This window comes from Marmota marmota, unplaced genomic scaffold, assembly GCF_001458135.2.
Source record: "Marmota marmota marmota unplaced genomic scaffold, marMar, whole genome shotgun sequence".
NCBI lineage: Eukaryota > Metazoa > Chordata > Mammalia > Rodentia > Sciuridae > Marmota > Marmota marmota.
In genome coordinates, this window is record NW_025999864.1 from 5,146,606 (window position 1) to 5,164,686 (window position 18,081).

Consider the following 18,081-nt stretch of genomic DNA (forward strand, 5'->3'; position numbering starts at 1 on the left):
TATTTTAAAGAAGGTGATGAATAAATGCTATTCACTATCCATAATTTATTATACAAACTGTAGTCTTTTCTAACTATGGGAAGAGTAAGACTCCAGATTAGTTTTTTCTGCGTAATACGGAAAATGGTTACAGAAAAACACCAAAATGATCAGTTTTTAATTACCATAAGCATACCATCTACACTGGTTTATTCCCAACACTAAGCACAGTTTGTAATTTGCCTCACACAATTATGCTTAAAATGAAAAGGGGTTATTAACACTTTAATCTTTTTTCCTCACAGGATATGAGAAAACAATTATTTTTTTAAGTATTAGTTTGGTTACTTCAACAAATAAACTGCAAAAAGAGAAAAAAAGGGGATGGGGATTGTCATACCAACCAATCACAACATGTGGACCTAATAAATTCTATTAAAATCATTTGACATTTATAACATAAATGGAAATCTGAAACTGACACTAATTTTTGTGTGTGTAGCATCATCACCAGTTTTATTTATCACAAAAATGGATAGAAAAAGCCAGGTGTGGTGGCGCAAGCCTGTAATACTAACGGCTCAGAAGGCTGAGACAGAGGGATCATGAGTTCAAAAAATGAGGGGCTAAGCAACTCAGTGAGACGCTGTCTCCAAATAAAATACAAAATAGCGGGCTGAGGTTGTGGCTCAGTGGTTGAGTGCTCCTAACCTCCCGTACCTCTTCCCCCCAAAAGGATCGATAAAGGTGATGCTGAAATTTGATAGAAACAAAAGGGGAGGTAGATTGGGCAGGATCATTCAAGGTTTAGTTGTTGTTTGGACCGGGAGACTTGACACATGGATGATAACCAAAATAGCTGATTTTTGTTATGAATATTTATACTAAGAAAAATTTAATATATACACAATCTGCTGCTATATGTAACCATATAAAGCAAAACAATCACAACTGAGATTACTTCATTTAATGCTTAATGGCTGGGTACTGAGGATTGAGAGAAATATGGAAATTTAACAACAAAACTCTATTTTTAACATTCTACAATATAATATGCTCATGTCATAATCAGTTTCAATTCAATTTTACAAGAAGTTTATATCTATGTTATTTTATTGACATAAAGGAAAATTACTAGGAATTACAAAACATTAGTATGAAGGTCACATGTTGTTGTAGATAAACCTGTAACTTAGTAAACAAAGGGAACAAAACTGACTAGTAATGAGGTAATTGTTGAAAAAGGTGCAGTAAAACAGGCTACTTTTATCAGATTATCAACAGCATTCTTCAAAGGAAATCAATTTTGGTTCTGGGTAACCCTTTACTGCAAACAATGCTTCCTTCACACACTTAGAGCATTTTATACTATGAACATTTTCCATTCAACAAAACACCTGTGCAATTTTAAGTTCAGGCCAGGAATTTTGCTCAAATAAGTTATTTGAAAAACTGGTAGAATAATAAACTATCAAAATTATTAGGATACTGCAATTATTTTCCCTTGGACTATATAGAATTCAAATTATTAGACTGGGCCTTCCACTTACATTGCATATAATTGAACAACCAAACACAAATATGTAAAGTTGCCTAGTCCCACCCCCCAATAATGCATAATTTCAAAATAGTTACCTTGCATAAAAATCTCCTGAACCTTTTGTTCCTTTACCCAGACTTTCACTTCCTCGTGAAGTTGCGGGTTGTCCCTGAGAACTGGGTTTAGGCTGTCTATGTCGTCCTAGAATTATAGATTAAAAGAAAAGGTCCACATTATGCTCTCCTAACATTCATGTTACCAACTTTCTCTTTTATATGTCCTAAAGACTTGAGAAATTTTCTTGATCTAAATATATGTAAAACCACAAATTCAAAGTTGTAGTTTATGAGAAATTATGTAACAACTGAGCATAGGAAATTAATCTGTGGTATGATCTGATCCTTGACAACAATGTTCTATAGTCAAACACTAGAAATTTAGTAATGAATTTTCTAACTTTTTAAATATAGTCTTATTCTGATCAGCTTTTCAAGAATTTTACTATTCTGCTATTGTTTGCAGTATGGGGGACTGAACCCAGGACCTTACCTCCAGCATACTAGACAAATACTCTACCACTCAGCCATGCCCCCAGCCCAGGATTTTACTATTTGAAGCAATATAAAAACCAAATGTATCAGGTCATCCAAGGTCTGTGGCAAAATAATGCAGTATTTTAGTGACAGTTAATATATACATATAAATTACCACATCAAATTATGCTCAAAACATTAGGGTTTGAAACTAACAGTCACTGCCCTGATTTTAATGTCATAAAATTCAGTTCTATTGAAACTCATTTGACCATAACTTCACTGCTAAAACTTCTATTTTAAGTTAGGGCCAAAGCATTCAGGTAATTAAAATTAGATTATTCACGATATTATCCTCAGAACAAGGTGGATCTAGACCATAGAAACAATCACGTAGTCACATGGTTTCCCACGATCAGCTGGTCCCAGACCATCACATTCTGTTCTCTTTCTCCCAAAGCACCTCTGCTGCACCTGCATTTGAGATTGGCTGCAGAAGCTCTAAAGTTAACTGGTGAGAAAACAGCACTGTCACTTTGGGACTATTTTAAAAGTAGACTGGCAGATTAGTGATCAGAAAGGAGCTAAATCAGGAAATTATACCTGGTAAATAAAAAGAATCTAGCAATTTGGGGGGGGCAAAAAAAAAAAAAAAAAAAGATGGATGAAGCAGGTCATACTGTACTCCTTTGTTCCAAAGTCTATCCAAGTAAATTAGATTTGCCTTCTTATCCATCAGTGCTTTACGATACTACTCTACACTTTTGGAATAATATTGTGGTAAATATTCTATCTGATATGTCTCTTATATCTAGGAAAAGCCAAAGGCAGAAGTAATTCCTTTTCTTTACCCTCTTTACCCTCCATTTAATAATATACTTTAGGGGTCTGGGGATGTAGCTCAGTGGTGAAGCATATGCTTAGTATCCATGAGGCTCTGGATTCAATTCTCAGCACCAGAAAAAAACAATAGTAAAAATATACTCACTATTAGATAATCTCATCACTTTTAGAATAGAAAATATCACAAGTTCTATAGGACTCTACTCCTCCTGATACATACTGACAGTTCAGTATAGTCATATCCTGAATATATATAAATTTGAATATAGGAAACTTTCTATGGAAAAATCACCATTTTCAGATTGCTCTGACAGCTACAAATTCTATCAAAATTATCTCCACTTAAGCTTCCATACATACACATCCATATATCTATTACTACATAGGGAGTTATAACTACTTATAAAGCAGCATTATCAACACCTTACAATTGCCTATGTTGAAATTTTATAACATATAACCCCTAGAATATAAAATTAATTTGTTTAAATATATTTATATTAATTCAACAAGTTAAAGTAACGAGCTTTTTCCAAGATCATTACACAGCATACATATCTTTTAAACAAACAAATGACTAATTTTCTAGTGGAAAAAATTAACCAAAAAATAAATGAGGGCTGGGGATGTGGCTCAAGCCGTAGCGCGCTCGCCTGGCATGCGTGCGGCCCAGGTTCAATCCTCAGCACCACATACAAACAAAGATGTTGTGTCTGCAGAAAACTAAATAAATAAATATTTTAAAAAATAAATAAAAATAAATAAATAAATAAATGAATACTGTGAGTCCCTTTACTGATATGACCTTACTTAGATAAGCTCAAATTTCTGTTATCAGTTTTCTCATCTACAAAGTAGAGTTACTAATATCTGCCTCAATCCTGTTTGTTATAAGATATTTAAAGCACTGAAACTGAGCACAGTGGCACATGCCTATAATCCCAGTACACAGAATGATCTCAAGTTAGAGGCTAGCCTTGACAACTGAATGAGACACTGTCTCAAAAGATTTTTTTGAAGTACTGCAATTAATTTTTATTGTTTTTTTTTTTTTAATTTAGTTTTTGTGATACTACTGAAGTTATTTATACCCACCAGCTCTTTATTTTGTTGTTTTGGTACCAGGGATTGAACTCAGGGGTACTCGACCACTGAGCCACATCCCCAGCCCTATTTTTAGTTTACTTAGAGACAGGGTCTCATTGAGTTGCTTAGTGCCTCCCAGTTGCTGAGGCTGGCTTTGAACTCACAATTCTCCTGTCTCAGCCTCCCAAGCCGCTGGGATTACAGGCGTGTACCACTGTGCCTGACCCCACCAACTCTTTTTGAGACAGGGTTCTCTCCCAATTTACTGAACCTGGCCTGGAACTTGTGATATCACTGTCTCAGCCCCGAAAGTTGCTAGGATTACAGGTATGCATCACCATGTTTAGTTAAAAGTTAATTTTACAAAATTTCAATTCTGAATTATCTATGGCAGTAGGTAACAATTAATTAATTAAAAACTCATTAAAACTGTCCTAAGACACTGCCTGGTTTATGACAAGCATGTTGTTGCCGAACTACTCCTGTTCCATGTATACTGTTACATCATCATATCCATTTTAAAGAGTCTCACAAAAGGCTAAATAAGCAACTCCTGAAACAGAGAAAAATGAAGACTTTTTTTCTATGTGTTGACCTAAACAATTTTGTGAAGGCGCTAAAAATCAAATATTAAGCCCATAAAGCTGATTTAGAAACTGGGAATCTGTAATTAAAAACTCGCTGAGAGAGCCAGGTGCATTGGCACACACCTGCAATCCCAGCAGCTTGAGAGGCTGAGGCAGGAGGATTGTTCAAAACCAGCCTCAGCAACTTAGCAATGTCCTTAAGTAACTCAGCAAGACGCTGTCTCTAAATTAGAAAGGGCTGGAGATATAGCTTAGTGGTTAAATGCTGCTGCATTCAATCCCTGGTACCAAACACACACACAAAACCCCCACCAAAACTTAAGAATATTTGCTATTTTACAAACTACAGAAGAATTTCAGCTGTGTCTTGAGCTTATATGCTATTATAAAACAATTTAGCTGGGTGCCAGGGCATATTCCTGTAATCCCAGTGATTCCTGGAGGTCAAGGCAGGAAGACCACAAGTTCGAGGCCAACCTCAGCAACTTAGTGGGCCCCTAAGCAATTTAGCAAGACCTTGTTTCAAAATAAAATATAAAAAGGGCTGGGGGTGGTGTAGCTCAGTGGTAAGGTAGTTTTTAGCTTAAGTAACAATATGTATTTTCTGAAATTTTCCCTGAACAAGTCACCAAGTAGTGAAAGAATAGAACCTTCTATGAACCTTCCCTTCTCCATAACTGTATCATATGGAAACTCCTAATTAAAACTTCCAGCAAGTGACAAATAGGAAAAATCAGTTCAGCAAGATCTGCCTTATTAGAAACTTATAAAGAAAACATGATGTTCAAAACAATGCCTTAAATGAAGTTCTAGAGTATATTTACTGTTCAGTTCATTGTTTTTCTTTTTGCGAAGACATAAGTTATCTCTAAATGAACAATAGTTGGGTACTGTAATGTAGTAACAACAACAACAACAAAAAAGATAACAAGATTGTGCATTTCCCATACATTATTAATTTTTATAACAACTTTGTAGACTGAAATTACTATAACCTTTTCACAGAGTATGGTCCTTGATTAAAATCAGTAAATGATAAAGAATACTTAGGTGTCCTGTCTTTTATTTTCTCTCTCTCTCTCTCCTCATTATGTTTATCAGGTGAAAGATAACATTTTTAAAGATAGAATGGGTAAAATGAACTGAAAGACATTAATGGAAACTATCTTTTTTGTAAAAGTCTAACAGTGGTTATATGAAAACATATATAGCAATACTTGAACACTTATCAAAGAGGAGCAGCTTACAGTGGTAAACTCATACAACCTTAGAATCAGAAAGCATAAAAGAGAAAAAAATAACTCTGGTGATGTGCTTTAATCATAATCTACAAATTTCCAAATTATTTATTTCTAGGCAAACACTGTTATGAATTATTATTTGGGATAGTCAAAGTACAAAAAGTTTTTCTTCACATGTACAGAATACCATCATGGAGTTAAAATCATGCTGGAATCTGCTGGAATCTGTACTTGGACATTGGACTTTTGAACTAATCTCATTTTAAATGGTTCTCTATTTCCTACTTAGTTCAAAAGAACATATACCCAATTAGGTGGTATAAAAACTAAAATTAGAATAATACAATATTCAGATATCCCCAAATAACTTAAATAAAAGCAATATCCTGTATGAAGATGTGAAAAGAAAAAAAAAAACGCTATATCCTGAGAGTGCTAAAAATATATGCAAAACATTTATAAGATAATAAGGTGGTGATTTTCCTTCTTGTAACAGAAAAGTACTCCTTACCAGTTCTGGAAATAGATTCTTTTTGGGGATGGTGGGGTGGTGAGGGGTACCAGGAATTGAACTCAGGGCACTCAAACAAAGAGCCACATCCCCAGCCCTATTTTGTATATTATTTAGAGGCAGGGTCTCACTAAGTGGCTTGGCACCTCACTTTTGCTGAGGCTGGCTTTTAACTTGAGATCCTCTTGCCCCAGCCTCCTGAGCTGCTGGATTACATGCATGTGCCACTGTGCCAGGCCCTGGAAATACATTCTTTATGTCACATATATTCTGAGTTTATTACCAACAGAAGAGCCAGCAAAGACACGTACTGGAGAAAAATATACCAGTGGTTAGTTTCTATCTAGGTGCCTGAGCTGATTGACTTTATAATTTGAAGAAACTGGCTCTAAAGTCCCAACTGATGGGCTGGGGATGTGGCTCAAGCGGTAGCGCGCTTGCCTGGCATGTGTGCGGCCCGGGTTCGATCCTCAGCACCACACACAAAGATGTTGTGTCCCCCGAAAACTAAAAAATAAATATTAAAATTCTCTCTCTCACTCTCTCTTTAAAAAAAAAAAGTCCCAACTGATGTCTAGAATAGCACTTTGATTAAAATTTTAAAAAAGTCACTTCTTTGTATAATTTCTGACAGAGAATAACCTAATACTGATATTGATATGTGGTTTATTAATGGAATGATATTTTCCCCTCTTCAATAAAACCCTTAACCTCTGTGTGACATCCAGTGAGCTTCTTAAATCATACTGTATTAAATTTCCCCCACAAACCACCTTTGATTCTATTTTATAAGAGTTACCATAAAAGAAACCATTTGTATCTTAAACATCAGGTCAAGTGATTGAATATATTTGCCACACCAGCTTTGTAATAGTCATAAACTTAAATTCATGGTTACCAAAACTATAAATGATTGCTTTTCCTTAGATCCTTGGGATTACTGGCTAATAGTCATAAAAATGAATGTAAAGTCCCTGTAAGTCAAGACTGACATCAATTACTAATATACCAAATCCTGCAGTATGAAGTCAGAGAATGTTAGGGCCAGACATCTTATGTTTGTGGATCACACGATTTCTGTGACCTACTCAATTCTGCTATTGACTGCTAGGCAGTCAAATGATACAAAAAATAATATATAAATAAGTAAGCATGCTGTATTCTAAAAGATTTTTGTATTCTATAAAATTTAAATTTCACAGGATAGTCAAATGCCATATTATTCTTCTTTTGATTTTTTTCAACGATTTAAAAATGCAGGGTTGGGAATGTGGCTCAGCAGTAGGAGTGCTTGCTTAAAATGCATGATGCCATAAATTCAATTATGAGCACTCTGGGGTCAGTGGAGGATAAAAAGACCTTACAAAATGTGAGACAGGCTGGATTCAGTTTACCTTTGAGCTGAAACAAGAACAAACTTTAGGGGGACACAGTAATGCATTCTTGCAATCCCAGCAACTCTCAAAGCTGAGGCAGTAAGAGGCTAGCCTCAACCATATCAATACCCTGTCTCAAAATAAAAAGGAATGGGAATGTAGCTCAGTAGTAGCACACCCCTGAATTCAATCCCTAGTACAAAATAAATAAATAAATAAATACAAAATGTAAGATTAAAAACTCCTATTATTGGGCAAAGCACTTGCCTCACACATGTGAGGCACTGGGTTTGATCCTCAGCACCATATAAATATAAACAAACAAAATAAAGATACTGTGTCCATCTATAAGTAAAAAAATTCTAAAAACCTCATATAATTAAGGCAATGTAATATTATAGAATTAACTATATTTCACAAATGTCTGAATTATGTACATTTATGAGCCTAGGAAAATCATACAAATCCTATTTCAAATAATTTTTTAAAAAAAACTCTACAAGTAAATGAATTTCCCTGATAGATTCCTTGTTTAGCACACACTTCCTTGATGTACTTAATTTCAGTGTAGACAATTAAGAAAAAATTACTTTGAAAGATAAGGTTTACTCCTGTAGGCCAACAACAATTATTATATACAAAGGTTGGTACTATCCACTTCTCTATACTCTACAGTAAGGTAAAAATGAATACATGCATTGAGAAATTAGGTATATTGTAAAGATATTCTTTAAATAGTAACCTATTTCACGTATCTGAATATATTAAGAACCCTAGAGGTTAATTCAACCTGTCTATACAGAAACACACATATTTTTAAAAGATGAATATTCTTTTTAATTTTTAGTTGTAGATGGACACAATACCTTTATTTATTTATTTTATGTGGTGCTGAGTATGGAACGCAGTACATTTCACAAGCTAGGCAAGTGCTCTACCACTGAGCTACAACCCCAGCCCCAAACAAAGGTATTTAAGAGTGGGAGATACAACTATGTGTGGAAGCCTTGGGTTACATCCCTAGACACACACACACACACACACACACACACAAAATCAATATAATTAAAAGCAAGAGAAAATTAAAGTTATGTTCTATTTATAGAAAATTCTATCATTCCTGGTTTATTTTGGTTAATTTAGAAGCCTAAAATTTAGATTATAATGTAAATGACAGCAATGGAATTTTTCTTTAAAAAAACAATTAAAAGATGGGAATGATTGCAAGCATTTGTAGTCCCAGCTACTTGGGAGGCTAAGGAGGCAGGATCACCTAAGCTCAGGAGTTCCAGATCACCCTGGGCAACAATAGTGAGACCCCTTCTCAAACAACAATAAAATAATTATACATAAGGATTCAGATGGCAGGAGGGACTTGGCTAATAATTTATATTATCCATGCAATTTTCTCCCACTCAAAATCAAAGAGATGACACGAAACATGCTCAGTATTTATATCCTGAAGCCACAGGAAAAATTTAATGTCTTAAGAGAGGTGATGTAACTAGTAGTAATAAAATGAAGCTCCAAGGTCATCTGATGTTATTAACGGAAACAGTATCATAATGATATTTGGGTAAATTTTTAAACCATTAAAAAGGATTACTTTTGAAAGCCCATTTATGTGGTAGTAACTTCCCTCTAGGTATATGTTAAAATTTTACTAGTGTGGGGAAAAAAAAAAAAGATTACTGTATAAGGGAAAAATAGCAAATGCCAACATTCTGATCTTTTGTAATTCTTGCGCCCGAGCTTTTAGAAAGCATTCCTTGCACTAGAAGTTGATATTAATTCAGAAACAAAAAGAGATGCCAGACAAAGTGGCACATGCCTGCAATCCCAACTACTTGGGAGGTTGAGGTAGGAGGATCTGAAGTTTAAAATTAAAGTCTGCCAGGGAAACTTAGCAAGACCCTGACTCCAGAGGGGATGGAGAATGTAGCTCAGAGATGGAACACAACTGAGTTCAAACCCCAGGACCTCTTCAGAAAGCAAGAAATCAAGCAAGCAAGAAAGCAAGCAAGGGGGCTGGGGATGTGGCTCGCCTGGCATGGGTGCGGCCCGGGTTCGATCCTCAGCACCACATACAAATAAAGATGTGTCCGCCAAAAAACTAAAATAAATAAATAAATATTTTAAAAATTCTCTCTCTCTTAAAAAAAAAAAAAAAGCAAGCAAGCAAGAAAGAAAGAGAAAAAAAAGTCCTGAAGTTTGTCCAAGAACAACATAAAACCACAGCCATCTCTTTCCCTTCCCATTTTTATCTTATATACCATCCATTTTCACACCATCATAATTTAATCATAAGAACTTAACAGGCTAGCCAATTATTTAATATCCTTAAAGTTAAACAAACATTATAAGATCCTAGAGCTGAATGTTTTATCCATTTCATAAAATAAGAAACTAATTCAATTTGAACTGTATTTGCCACGGTGGTTTATAGGATTATAAACATTCAATCATTTAATGTACACTCTTGTAAAATCTCTAGTAAGACATTAGGATTTAAAATGAGTGTTTTCTCCATGAGATGGCAATCTATCTCTATATGAAGAGATCAAATTAATGATATAATTTATACTGTGCCCTAAAGGAACAATAAATATTCATCTAAAAAAAAAGGCTGTTAGGGAAAAGAGGCTCATGTAGGGAGTTCATTTTTAGTTTTCCTGCCTCCTCTGTAAGGTGCTACAAATGGTTATTCCTTGAATAATTCAAAAATTTCCCCCATTTCCTTCTTTGGTGGTGGGGAGTACTAGGAATTGAAGCTAATCATGTGCTTTACCACTGAACAATACCCAAACTCTAAAATATTTCTTTTATTTAAAAAAAATTTTTTTTAGGTGTAGATGGACACAATACCTTTATTTCATTCATTCATTTTTATGAGGTGCTGAGGATCAAACCCAGTGCCTCACACATGCTAGTCAAGTGCTCTACCCCTGAGCTATAATGGCAGCATCCCAAACCCTAAAATATTTCTAAGCGCCAGTTCAGAAGATAAAATTGACTTCAATAAGTAATTAAGATTTTCTTCCTCCACTACCCCTGAACTGAAGACAGAAACTCAGGGGTGCTTTATCACCAAGCTACCATCTCAGTTCTGTTTACCTTTTATGAGACAAGGCCTTACTAAATTCCTGAGGGTGGCCTTGGCCTTGCAATCTTTCTGCCACAGCCTCCAAATTTACTGGGATTGTAGGCATATGCCACTATGACAGGGTAAGTTTTGCTTTTTACAAAACAAGTTTTAAAAGCAAGCTTGGATGGTCTTATAAAGCTCTCATCAAACACAATCAAAGACACTTGACTAGTTGCAAAAATCAATAAGCAAGCCCAAAGCCTGCAGTTAATCTAAAGGTGATGATGACAATGCTATGGTTGCAAGCATATAAAATAAGGAAATAGACTATCTCTTTTATATAGGACTTATTTTGCTTCTTAAGTTTTTGTCAGTCTTTTATCATTCATCTTGTCAATATATTATTATAAAAGCATTTTCTTTCCAGAACATGTTCATACTCTTTCTGAAGTTTCCTTATTAAGATAACATTTTTAAAGGTCTGCCATAGCTAATGGCTCCTAGTTTCATAAAATGTTATAAAAGCATGTGAATGTTAAATTTTAAAATTGCATTTAGCCCTTTAGAATAACAAAGTCTATCTTTACATGTAAAAGGAAATAAAAATGAAAAAATGATACTGGTTAATAATTCATTCCAGAGCATCAGTACAGCTCAGCTAACTGTAGATGGATCCTAGAAGTATTAATAATTAAATCAGAAAAAAAAGAAAAAAAATCTATAATCCTAAAAAAATTTACCTTGTATCGCCAATGTAGGCCACTTGCTATTATATATCCAGGTATTTCAGGAACATCTCATTAGAAATTTCATTTACTTGCCATTATTTATACCATCAATGTTTCAATTTTAGAAAAGTATATACCATAAATAAGTATAAAAATATTCTAAATTTTAGTCTCAAGATTTTAGTTCTGTTTCTTTGGGCTTATAATTTCCCAAATGAGACTATGTTCCCTTATCATTTTTATTACTTCACATATAACACTATTTTGTATTTGTATTCCGTCTAGTCCATTTTGTATTTGTTTTTTAAATTTTTCTGTTGTTGCAATACTTTGCAAATTTTAATTCTTAGAAACTCATATATTATTGTAAACCTCATTTAAAATGAAAAAGTGTCAATTTAGTGTTCTCTATTTCCAATGAGTTTTTTAATCATTCTGTATTAGTTAATTTTGACATTTGTCATTTGCAAAATTTTGATCTGAAGACTTCCACCAAATTTATCAATACAAAAAATACACACAATGTTTAATGGAATCCTAACTCAAGAAACTAAGTTGCCATTTTTAATTGAATCTAACTTTATAGTTAAAACAGTCTTCAGTTAACCTATTATAGACTAAAAATATGCTCATCTGAACAGTTTTCAAACTCTCCACAGCATATTAACTTGTAATAACTATGGAGCAAATAATTTTAATTCTTACAGAAGCATCACCTAATGTTAGTACTGAAAAACATGAAATAAAACCAAAATTTAAATTTCACGTCTATCAGAAGGAAAAAACACTTTTAATATAAAAATAAAATTAAAATCTACCAGGTAAACAAACTAAACTTAATGATAGGGCTGGAATTGTGGTTCAGTAGTACTTGCCTAGCATGTGTGAAGCACTGGGTTTGATCCTCAGCACCACATAAAAACTAAATAGTCATTACGTCCATCTACAATTAAAAATTTAAAAATAAGGATATTTTCATATAATTTTCTACTATTATAGGCCATAACTTATATTCAGAAATTAAACATTTCTCCAAAGGAAGTCTACTTAGAAAATTGGATATAGCTTTTAGAAACGATCTTAAGCAGGGTGTGGTGGCACATGCTTATAATCCCAGGGACTTGAGAGTTGAGGCAGAATGATCACAAGGCCAGGGGCAGACTTAGCAGTGCAGCTAAATTCTGTCTTAAAAATAAAAAAGGACTGGGGATGTAGCTCAGTATTAAAAAACCCTAGGGTACAATCCTTGGTTATAAATACATACACACACCCCCAAAAGAATCCTATTCTATCCTGACACAAAAGACCACAAAAACATTCCTTTTCTTCATTATTTTTCCAAATGAACATTAACACAACATTTTTAAGAGGAATTCCTTTACTATATTCAGAGCCTTGTCTGCAGAATTCATTTATGAGTATAGCATTTACTATGTAACAGATACTATGCTAAATATTTTACCTTCATTATGCCAATTCATTCTCAAAATAACCAATGAGGCAGGTATTGTTATCTCCATTTTATAGATGAGGAAACTGAGGTGTGGAGAGTTTAGGTTACATAGATTTTATTTTTTTTAGGAGTGGAAAGTGATCCCAGGAGTACTTTACTTATGAGCTACATCCCCAGTCCATCCGTCCGTCCTTCCTTCATTTATTTAGAGACATCATCTTGCTAAAATACTGAGGCAGACCTCTAACTTCTAATCCTCTTGTCTCAGCTTCCTGAGTTGCCATGATTGCAGACATGTGGAACCATGTCTGGCTAGGATTACATAGATTTTAAATAGAATTTGAACAAAGGCAGTCTGACTTCCTTTTTTGTGTGTGATGCTGAGCTACAGCCCTCGTCCTTTAAATCTTCTTGGTTTTGCATATCCCTGTTCTGTCTAATCTGTAATGACTATATCTATTTCTGTATCTACAGAGATATATCCTTATAATCTTTATATAAAATTATATACAAAAATATATCGCAATACTAATAGTAGTTTCTTTAGCTAACTAAATTATGGATCATCTTTTTTCATTTAGCTAGCCTTTGTGTTTTTCCTAAACAGGTATTATTTTGCAATGAGAAAAAGAAAATAGTTTTAAAATGCAAAACACTGACTCATGCCAATAATTTGCTCATATATTATTATATCAATTTCCTTTGCTGCAAAATTCCATCTATAGGAAACTTAAAACATTTCACTAAAAAATTCAATACAACCTGTTAGTTAAATACAATAACCTTATTCCATAGAAGACTTAGATAGTTTAGAAATTTTGTTGATACACTTGAACATACCTTAATACCTTCATTATGATACAAACTGATTGTTAAAAACAAAGTTAAAGTACTTGTCTAACATGTACAAGGCCTTGAGTTCTATTCCCAGCTGCTTCCTCTCAAAACAAAACCCACAGTAAACCAAAGCAAAGTTAGAGCCTATAAAAAGTAAGATTTATTTAATGTAATTTTATTAATACGGCATCAATTATACAAGGTATTATTCAAATTAATACTCATAAACTCTCTGCTAGCCTACTATTAATGATAACACACTAAAGGGTTTTTTTTTTTTAAACTTCTGTTAGGTTTCAAAGTCAAAATAATCATAAATATTAAGTCATAAAATTCAATATTAACTGAGCTAGAGGAAACAAATTTCCTTCACTAATTAACAGATTTTGATATGAATAAACAGTTTCGTATATTTGATAACAACTTTTGTGTTTTGTTTTTTGGTGCTAGGGGTTGCTTGTTCATGTTAAGCAGCTATATACCCTAGTCCTTTTTTTTTTTGATGGTTTTCTAGAGAACAAAATACATGTTTAAGTAAGTGATTTTTAAGTTAGCCCTATGCAAAATAAATATTTTATATTAATTTTAAAAATCTGATGTGGTATTTCAGATATTATTCTAGAGGATTAAATGCCTTATTTTTAAAAATGCTTTGTCAATATTACAATTTATGGGGCTGGGGATGTGGCTCAAGTGGTAGCGCGCTCGCCTGGCATGCGCGGGGCCCTGGGTTCGATCCTCAACACCACATAAAAAAAATAAAAAAATAAAGATATTGTGTCCACCTAAAAAAACTAAAAAATAAATATTTTTTAAAAATATTACAATTTATGAAATGACATCAGCACACACAAATAAATTCAGTCAATTTCCAATAATTCACAGAAAGATTAGTTATTTGAAAGTATCCTGGGCCAAACACCCTTCTCTCTTACAAAGCCCATCTTTATATTGCTACCCTTGAGAAAAAACTTCCAATACTTCATTGAGTTTTGCCAATTTAACTCAAATTTATCCCAAAACAAGCATGATGGAAGTCTCATTTGCCACTTCTCAAAAACACTGCAAAACCAAAAATTAAAAGTTTCTGGATTGTTGGCATTACCACTCTTCAATTATCCAAGATCAGTAGTACCCTTAGGTTTCATTCAATATAACTTAAAAACTAACCTCCTAAACTACCTGTCTATGATTCATGGGACAAACCTCTTTTCAGCTTTTAAAAAATAACTATTTAAGGTAAGCATACTGGTGCTGTGGTTGTAGCACGGTGGTAGAGCACTTGCCTAGCCATGTGAGGCACTGGGTTTGATCCTCAGCACCACATAAAAATAAACAAAATGCAGGTATTGTGTCCAGCTACAACTAAAAAGAAATTTAAGAGCAAGCATAGCTCAGTATAAATTTTTTTTTTTTTTTAGAGAGAGAGAGAGAGAGAGAGAATGAATTATTTTTTTAATATTTATTTTTTAGTTTTCGGTGGACACAACATCTTTGTTTGGATGTGGTGCTGAGGATCGAACCCGGGCCACACGCATGCCAGGCGAGTGTGCTACCGCTTGAGCCATATCCCCAGCCCAGTCAGTATAAATTTTAAAAACTTATTTTTCCACCACTGAGCAATACCTCAGTTAATCTCATTTAATCCTAACAAAACCTCTTTTAGTTTGGTGTTATTCTCTCAATTTTATAGATGAGGAAACAAAGATTAGGTAATTTCCCTAAAACCATCTGGTTAGAAGGCAAAACAGCAAGGGACTTTCTAATGGCAAGGCTCTTTCCACTTAACTTACAACTAGCCACACACTTGGGAGAGTCAAAATTTTGAAAACTCTCTGCTGGGTTTTCAACAATTTACTTATGACATTAGCAACATGGTCATATAAAGTGGATAAAATCCCAGTTTAGAAAATTACTTTATTAAAGCCAAACCAAACCAAACCAGACAAGGTGGTTCTGGTTTAGTAATTCCCTCTACTACTCAGGAGGTTGAGGTAGGATGATTGCAAATTCAAGGCCAGGCTAGGGAAAAAAAGGCAAAGCAAAGGAAATGACTGGGCTAGCAGTAGAGTGCTGGCCTAGCATGTGCAAGACCCTGGGTTTGATTGACAAAACCAAAACTAAACAACCCAGAAAATCATGTTGGCTAAATTAAAATTAGTTCATATATTCAAATCATATATTCCAAGATTTGAAATATTTGAAATAAGCACCATAAACAGTAAACTATAATTTATCCCAATACTCAAAGGATTTTGAAATGGATTTACAATACTGATTTGTATACAAAAGTCCTATTACATCAAACCACAATAAAATAACTATATGTCTTTGCTTTACTTCATCAGTTACATCTAGTTTAAATTTTTTTTTAAAAATGTTAATTTTAATTATATTATTAAAAAGAACTACCAATAGGGTTTCTAGACTAACCTCCCAACTGAAACTAACTTTTGATAAAACTTATTCTCTTGAAAAAACTTCATCTATAGACCTATAGTATTCCTGCAGTTTAACTACAACTTGCTAAGTGCTGTTACTATTAAGGTCCTCTCAGAGTTACAAAAATAAAAATCAGAACAATTAACAAGAAAATTTAAAACTGCTTACAGAAAACTGTGTTTCTTTTAAAGCCACATGTATGTATATATATTTTCATGATAACCTGAATGATAGTTAACTTTTTACGCAGTTCAAAACTCTGGAAGGCAATTTTTCTTTCAAGCTATTTATCACCATGGCTTTTACACAGTTGAGTCATGAGTTTAACCTATTGAGTCACCTGCTTACAGCATCTGCAGACCACAATTTACCAACTGCAGCTTCCTCAAACTTACAACTGAACAAACTCAGGAAGGCCTAGGAAACTGTTTAATGTTTTCTGAAGCAGTAACTGAAAACATTCTTTCAGAACCCAAGATTAAAAAAAAAAAAACCAAAAAAAAAAAAAATCTGCAATAGGGAAGAGGAAGTTCAACCTAACAAAGAAATAAAACTTAGACTTGCATTACTATTTTGGGGGAGGTATTCTATTAAAATTTTTTAGTAGAAACTAATACTAAGCTAGTGTATGCATACTGTTATGTCAATGACTTTCTGATTCATGTAGAAAGAATATGAATCAGAATAGTTACATACTGTTCATACAAAGTGAACGTATTTTAAAATTTTAAAAATACAAAATGCAATTGGACACAACACAGATTTCTTGGGCTGGTTTTCATTTTCTCATATACTGCTATGGAAATGACAAATCTACACTTGAGAAATACTTTTCTCAAAAATAACTAACACAATCTAGTGCAAACTGAAATGATCAGCAAGTCCTTTCACTTGACATTCTTGCCAAGTCACTTAGTCTTTTATGACACCTATTAGTCTGTTAGCTTCACTGGTGTCTGTATAGAACAAATGCAAATATTATGAAAAATATTGTTACACACATACACATTCAAAATGGAGAGAAGGGAACTAAAATTACAAGTGTAAGGTATCATAACAGAACATCTTAATTACAAGGTATTGTTAAAAATGGTAATGTGTGTAACATACTTCCATAATGATTCCTGTATTTTTTTGCTCCTCCTAAAAAGATAATACATCTAGATACTCTAATCATAAAAGAAAACCTGAAGAGAAAGTAAACTAAAGCCATGTTAACAAGCTTATTTTTCTAGTAAAATAAGTTTTTGTCTGGGGATTTAGCTCTGCGGTATAGAGTACATCCCCAGCATTTGGAAAGCACTGGGTTCAGTTCCCAGCAGCAAGGAAAAAAGATTTTAATTCTATGAATTGAACATAACTTTCTTATGTTCATATTTGAATACACTACCAGTGAAACTCTCTCTACATTATGTACAACCACAAGAATGAGATCCTAATTAGAATAAGTTATATATTCCATGTATAAGATATCAAAATACACTTCACTGTCATATCTAAAAAAACCCACCAAATTTTAAAATTTTATTTCTATATATCCGAATAAAGATTTTACATTCTTTCATTAAATAATATACTAACACAATCCTTTCATTAATACTCATGGGTATCATCATTATTGATTATTATGTTATATGCAGTCATAATTGCTGACTGGTATAAAGTATTGATTCTGGAGTCCAGGGAGGTGGTGCATGCCTGTATTCCCAGGGGCTTGGAAGGTGGAAGCAGAAGGATCACAAGTTCCAGCCTCAGCAACTCAGGGAAGCCTTAAGCAACTTAGGGTGACTGTCTCAAAATAAAAAAGGCTGGGGATGTGGCCCAATGGTTAAGTGCCCCC

The 18,081-nt window shown here is 33.7% G+C and overlaps 1 protein-coding gene across 1 annotated transcript in view; it reads right to left on the reverse strand.

Moving 5' to 3' along the window:
- Jmjd1c (jumonji domain containing 1C) overlaps positions 1–18,081 on the reverse strand; it is a 184,142-nt gene that overhangs the window by 33,280 nt on the left and 132,781 nt on the right. Inside the window, exon 4 of the mRNA XM_048813901.1 lies at positions 1,615–1,720. Coding sequence (XP_048669858.1) covers positions 1,615–1,720 — 106 coding nt within the window. The remainder of the gene's footprint in view (positions 1–1,614; positions 1,721–18,081) is intronic.